The 5060-nt window shown below is 49.9% G+C and overlaps 1 protein-coding gene across 1 annotated transcript in view; it reads right to left on the bottom strand.

The window, feature by feature from the left end:
* Positions 1-1286, bottom strand: part of LOC139400934 (small conductance calcium-activated potassium channel protein 3-like) — a gene marked incomplete at both ends in the record, with an annotated part of 8019 nt that extends 6733 nt beyond the window's left edge. Inside the window, one exon of the mRNA XM_071145466.1 lies at positions 1174-1286. Within this exon, the coding sequence (XP_071001567.1) occupies positions 1174-1286 (113 nt within the window). The remainder of the gene's footprint in view (positions 1-1173) is intronic.
* Positions 1287-5060: the final 3774 nt, after the last annotated feature.

Below are 5060 nucleotides of genomic sequence, written 5' to 3' on the forward strand. Positions count from 1 at the left end.
GCTGACTGTCTGCTAACTCCCAGCTAAATGTCTGCTAAGACTCAGCTAACTGTCTGCTAACTGTCTGCTAACTCATCTAATTGTCTGCTAACTCTCAGCTAACTGTCTGCTAACTGTCTGCTAACTCTCAGCCTACTGTCTGATAACTGTCTGCTAACACCCCAGGAAGTGATCCCATTACCCCAGTCACAGCATTACTTTGAGACATCATTATGGATGTATTTCTGGCATCATTATGAACACACTAGCCATAATGCTTTAATTGCTGTTTTATTCCTGCTCAGTTGATGTTGTTTGCTTTCTTAATTGCTGTGGTTACTGTTGATACTGTCGCCGGGGCGGTTGTTATGAGGAAGAGCTAAGAGCAGGGTTTTAGTAGAGACCATCCCCTTCAGGAAGAGACAGACGGGGGGAGATGAAGAGAGAATACGAGAGAGGGGAGATATGGAGAAGGAGAGAGGGGGAGGAGCTAGAGATAGGGAAAAAGAGAAGGCAGGGGAATGAGAAAGAGAGAAAAAGAAGGGAGACATAGAGAAAGAGGAGAGACAGACAGGTAGAGAGTGAGCGATGGAGCGAGGTAGGGAAGTCCCAGTTTTAAATGAAAGGTTGAACAGATGCTGGTGGGCAGAGAGGAACAGTCAGAGTTGAGCAGAGAGAGAGAGAGAGCAGCTCTTACTGTATCCACATGATTCATCTGGAGAGGTTTTTATCCCACACACGTTGTCTCATCATACACAACAAACACTATGAGAGGGTCAAACAACAGAACTAACACAGTATAGGACCAACCAGAAGTCACAACTAATCTGGAGGGGCCTCAACTGGCCTGCACTGTAGCAGGATTTAATGTACAGCCACTACCAGACTGAAGAACAAGGGATAGGGAGAGACAGATAGAAAGACAGACAGAGAGAGAAAGAGAGAGAGCAAGAGAGAGTGTAAAGAGAAAGAGAGAGAGAGGGGGATGGGGTATAAAGAGAGAGAGAGAGAGAGAGAGAGAGAGAGAGAGAGAGAGAGAGAGAGAGAGAGAGAGAGAGAGAGAGCGAGAGAGAGAGAGAGAGAGAGAGAGAGAATGAATGATACAGATAGTTAAACTGAAATGTGACACTAAAAGAGAGTTCGGTAGTGGTAACATTCTTGCCCAGGTGTCTGTGTCTGCTCCAGCCAACTTACCTTGGTGAGACAGCTACAGCCTGTGGCCTGGTTGAAAGCAGACACAGTCACCCAGGCTAGTGACACTCCTTGTGCTCTAGTAGCAGAATGACACAACCAGCAGTGGATCACTGCTGGATAGAAAGCACAAATACACTTTCAGCTTTCAGACTAGATGTCTCTGTTTGCGTGACAGTGTAGCATGCAACTGGTGCCACTGGTGAAAAGACAAAAGGAGCATTCATCATGTCCTTGGTGTGTGTCGCAAGGAGTCATTGTGTTCTGCACACTTGTGTATTGTAGGTAAAATGATTTGTGAATGCTGCATGTCAGTCAGTGTGTGTGTGTATGTGTGCATGAAAGAGAGAGAGAGAGAGAGAGAGAGAGAGAGAGAGAGAGAGAGAGAGGGGAGAGAGAGAGAGAGAGAACGAGAACGAGAAGGAGAGTGACAGTGAGAGTGAGAGCTGGTGTTTTGCAGACCCAGCCTCGTCATGGTGACTGTTGCCAAGGCGACAACATCAAAGACCAGCCAAGCTTAATTAGAATCCCCAGCAAGAGAGAAAGAGATAAAGATAGAGAGAGCGGGAGGGAGGGAGAGGTAGGGACACAGGGGAAGAGATAGAGACAACGGGAAGGAATAGAGAGAAAGATCCTGTGTGTGAGAGTCAAAGAGAGTGAGAGAGAGTACAGTACAGAAGTTTGTGTGTGTGTGTGTGTGTGTGTGGTGTGTGTGTGTGTGTGTGTGTGTGTGTGTGTGTGTGTGTGTGTGTGTGTGTGTGTGTGTGTGTGTGTGTGTGTGTGTGCGTGTGTGCGCGCGTGTGTGTGCCTGCCTGCGTGTGTGTGTGTGGATCTGTGCACACTAATGGCACTGTGCTTTTCCATTGAGTCAGAGGGAAGCCCATCACAGCCCCAACACACACACAACTCATTCACACTTACAGAACATCTCTTTTGTCTGCAAACTCACTCCCTCTTTCTCTCTCTTCCCCAGATCCTCACTCCCTCTATCTCTCTCTTCCCCAGATCCTCACTCCCTCTTTCTCTCTCTTCCCTAGATCCTCACTCCCTCTTTCTCTCTCTTCCCCAGATCATCACTCCCTCTTTCTTTCTCTTCCCCAGATCCCCCCTCCCTCTTTCTTTCTCTTCCCCAGATCCTCACTCCCTCTTTCTCTCTCTTCCCCAGAGCCTCACTCCCTCTTTCTCTCTCTTCCCCAGATCCTCCCTCCCTCTTTCTCTCTCTTCCCCAGATCCTCAATCCCTCTTTCTTTCTCTTCCCCAGATCCTCACTCCCTCTTTCTCTCTCTTCCCCAGATCCTCACTCCCTCTTTCTTTCTCTTCCCCAGATCCCCCCTCCCTCTTTCTTTCTCTTCCCCATATCCTCACTCCCTCTTTCTTTCTCTTCCCCAGATCCTCACTCCCTCTTCTTCTCTTCCCCATATCCTCACTCCCTCTTTCTCTCTCTTCCCCAGATCCTCATTCCCTCTTTCTATCTCTTCCCCAGATCCCCCCTCCCTCTTTCTCTCTCTTCCCCAGATCCTCACTCCCTCTTTCTCTCTCTTCCCCAGATCCTCACTCCCTCTTTCTTTCTCTTCCCCAGATCCTCACTCCCTCTTTCTCTCTCTTCCCCAGATCCCCCCTCCCTCTTTCTCTCTCTTCCCCAGATCCTCACTCCCTCTTTCTTTCTCTCTCTTCCCCAGATCCTCACTCCCTCGTTATCTCTCTTCCCCAGATCCTCACTCCCTCTTTCTTTCTCTTCCCCATATCCTCACTCCCTCTTTCTCTCTCTTCCCCAGATCCTCACTCCCTCTTTCTTTCTCTTCCCCAGATCCTCCCTCCCTCTTTCTCTCTCTTCCCCAGATCCTCACTCCCTCTTTCTTTCTCTTCCCCAGATCCTCACTCCCTCTTTTTCTCTTCCCCATATCCTCACTCCCTCTTTCTCTCTCTTCCCAAGATCCTCCCTCCCTCTTTCTCTCTCTTCCCCAGATCCTCACTCCCTCTTTCTTTCTCTTCCCCAGATCCTCACTCCCTCTTTCTTTATCTTCCCCAGATCCTCACTCCCTCTTTCTCTCTCTTCCCCAGATCCTCAATCCCTCTTTCTCTCTCTTCCCCAGATCCTCACTCCCTCTTTCTTTCTCTTCCCCAGATCCTCACTCCCTCGTTTTCTCTTCCCCATATCCTCACACCCTCTTTCTCTCTCTTCCCCAGATACTCACTCCCTATTTCTCTCTCTTCCCCAGATCCTCACTCCCTCTTTCTTTCTCTTCCCCAGATCCCCCCTCCCTCTTTCTCTCTCTTCCCCAGATCCTCACTCCCGCTTTCTCTCTCTTCCCCAGATCCTCACTCCCTCTTTCTCTCTCTTCCCCAGATCCTCACTCCCTCTTTCTTTCTCTTCCCCAGATCCTCACTCCCTCTTTCTCTCTCTTCCCCAGATCCTCACTCCCTCTTTCTCTCTCTTACCCAGATCCTCACTCCCTCTTTCTTTCTCTTCCCCAGATCCCCCCTCCCTCTTTCTCTCTCTTCCCCAGATCCTCCCTCCCTCTTTCTTTCTCTTCCCCAGATCCTCACTCCCTCTTTTTCTCTTCCCCATATCCTCACTCCCTCTTTCTTTCTCTTCCCCAGATCCTCACTCCCTCTTCTTCTCTTCCCCAGATCCTCACTCCCTCTTTCTCTCTCTTCCCCAGATCCTCACTCCCTCTTTCTCTCTCTTCCCCAGATCATCACTCCCTCTTTCTTTCTCTTCCCCAGATCCTCACTCCCTCTTTTTCTCTTCCCCATATCCTCACTCCCTCTTTCTCTCTCTTCCCAAGATCCTCCCTCCCTCTTTCTCTCTCTTCCCCAGATCCTCACTCCCTCTTTCTTTCTCTTCCCCAGATCCTCACTCCCTCTTTCTTTATCTTCCCCAGATCCTCACTCCCTCTTCCTCTCTCTTCCCCAGATCCTCAATCCCTCTTTCTCTCTCTTCCCCAGATCCTCACTCCCTCTTTCTTTCTCTTCCCCAGATCCTCACTCCCTCGTTTTCTCTTCCCCATATCCTCACTCCCTCTTTCTCTCTCTTCCCCAGATCCTCACTCCCTATTTCTCTCTCTTCCCCAGATCCTCACTCCCTCTTTCTTTCTCTTCCCCAGATCCCCCCTCCCACTTTCTCTCTCTTCCCCAGATCCTCACTCCCGCTTTCTCTCTCTTCCCCAGATCCTCACTCCCTCTTTCTTTCTCTTCCCAAGATCCTCACTCCCTCTTTCTTTCTCTTCCCCAGATCCTCACTCCCTCTTTCTCTCTCTTCCCCAGATCCTCACTCCCTCTTTCTCTCTCTTCCCCAGATCTTCACTCCCTCTTTCTTTCTCTTCCCCAGATCCCCCCTCCCTCTTTTTTCTCTTCCCCAGATCCTCACTCCCTCTTTCTTTCTCTGTCTTCCCCAGATCCTCACTCCCTCTTTCTCTCTCTTCCCCAGATCCTCACGCCCTCTTTCTTTCTCTTCCCCAGATCCTCACTCCCTCTTTCTCTCTCTTCCCCAGATCCTCACGCCCTCTTTCTTTCTCTTCCCCAGATCCTCCCTCCCTCTTTCTTTCTCTTCCCCAGATCCTCACTCCCTCTTTCTTTCTCTTCCCCAGATCATCACTCCCTCTTTCTCTCTCTTCCCCAGATCCTCACTCCCTCTTTCCGTCTCTTCCCCAGATCCCTACTCCCTCTTTCTTTCTCTTCCCCAGATCCCCCCTCCCTCTTTCTTTCTCTTCCCCAGATCCTCACTCCCTCTTTCTTTCTCTTCCCCAGATCCTCCCTCCCTCTTTCTCTCTCTTCCCCAGATCCTCACTCCCTCTTTCTTTCTCTTCCCCAGATCCTCACTCCCTCTTTTTCTCTTCCCCATATCCTCACTCCCTCTTTCTCTCTCTTCCCCAGATCCTCACTCCCTA

This window comes from Oncorhynchus clarkii, unplaced genomic scaffold, assembly GCF_045791955.1.
Source record: "Oncorhynchus clarkii lewisi isolate Uvic-CL-2024 unplaced genomic scaffold, UVic_Ocla_1.0 unplaced_contig_3094_pilon_pilon, whole genome shotgun sequence".
Classification (NCBI taxonomy): Eukaryota; Metazoa; Chordata; class Actinopteri; order Salmoniformes; family Salmonidae; genus Oncorhynchus; species Oncorhynchus clarkii.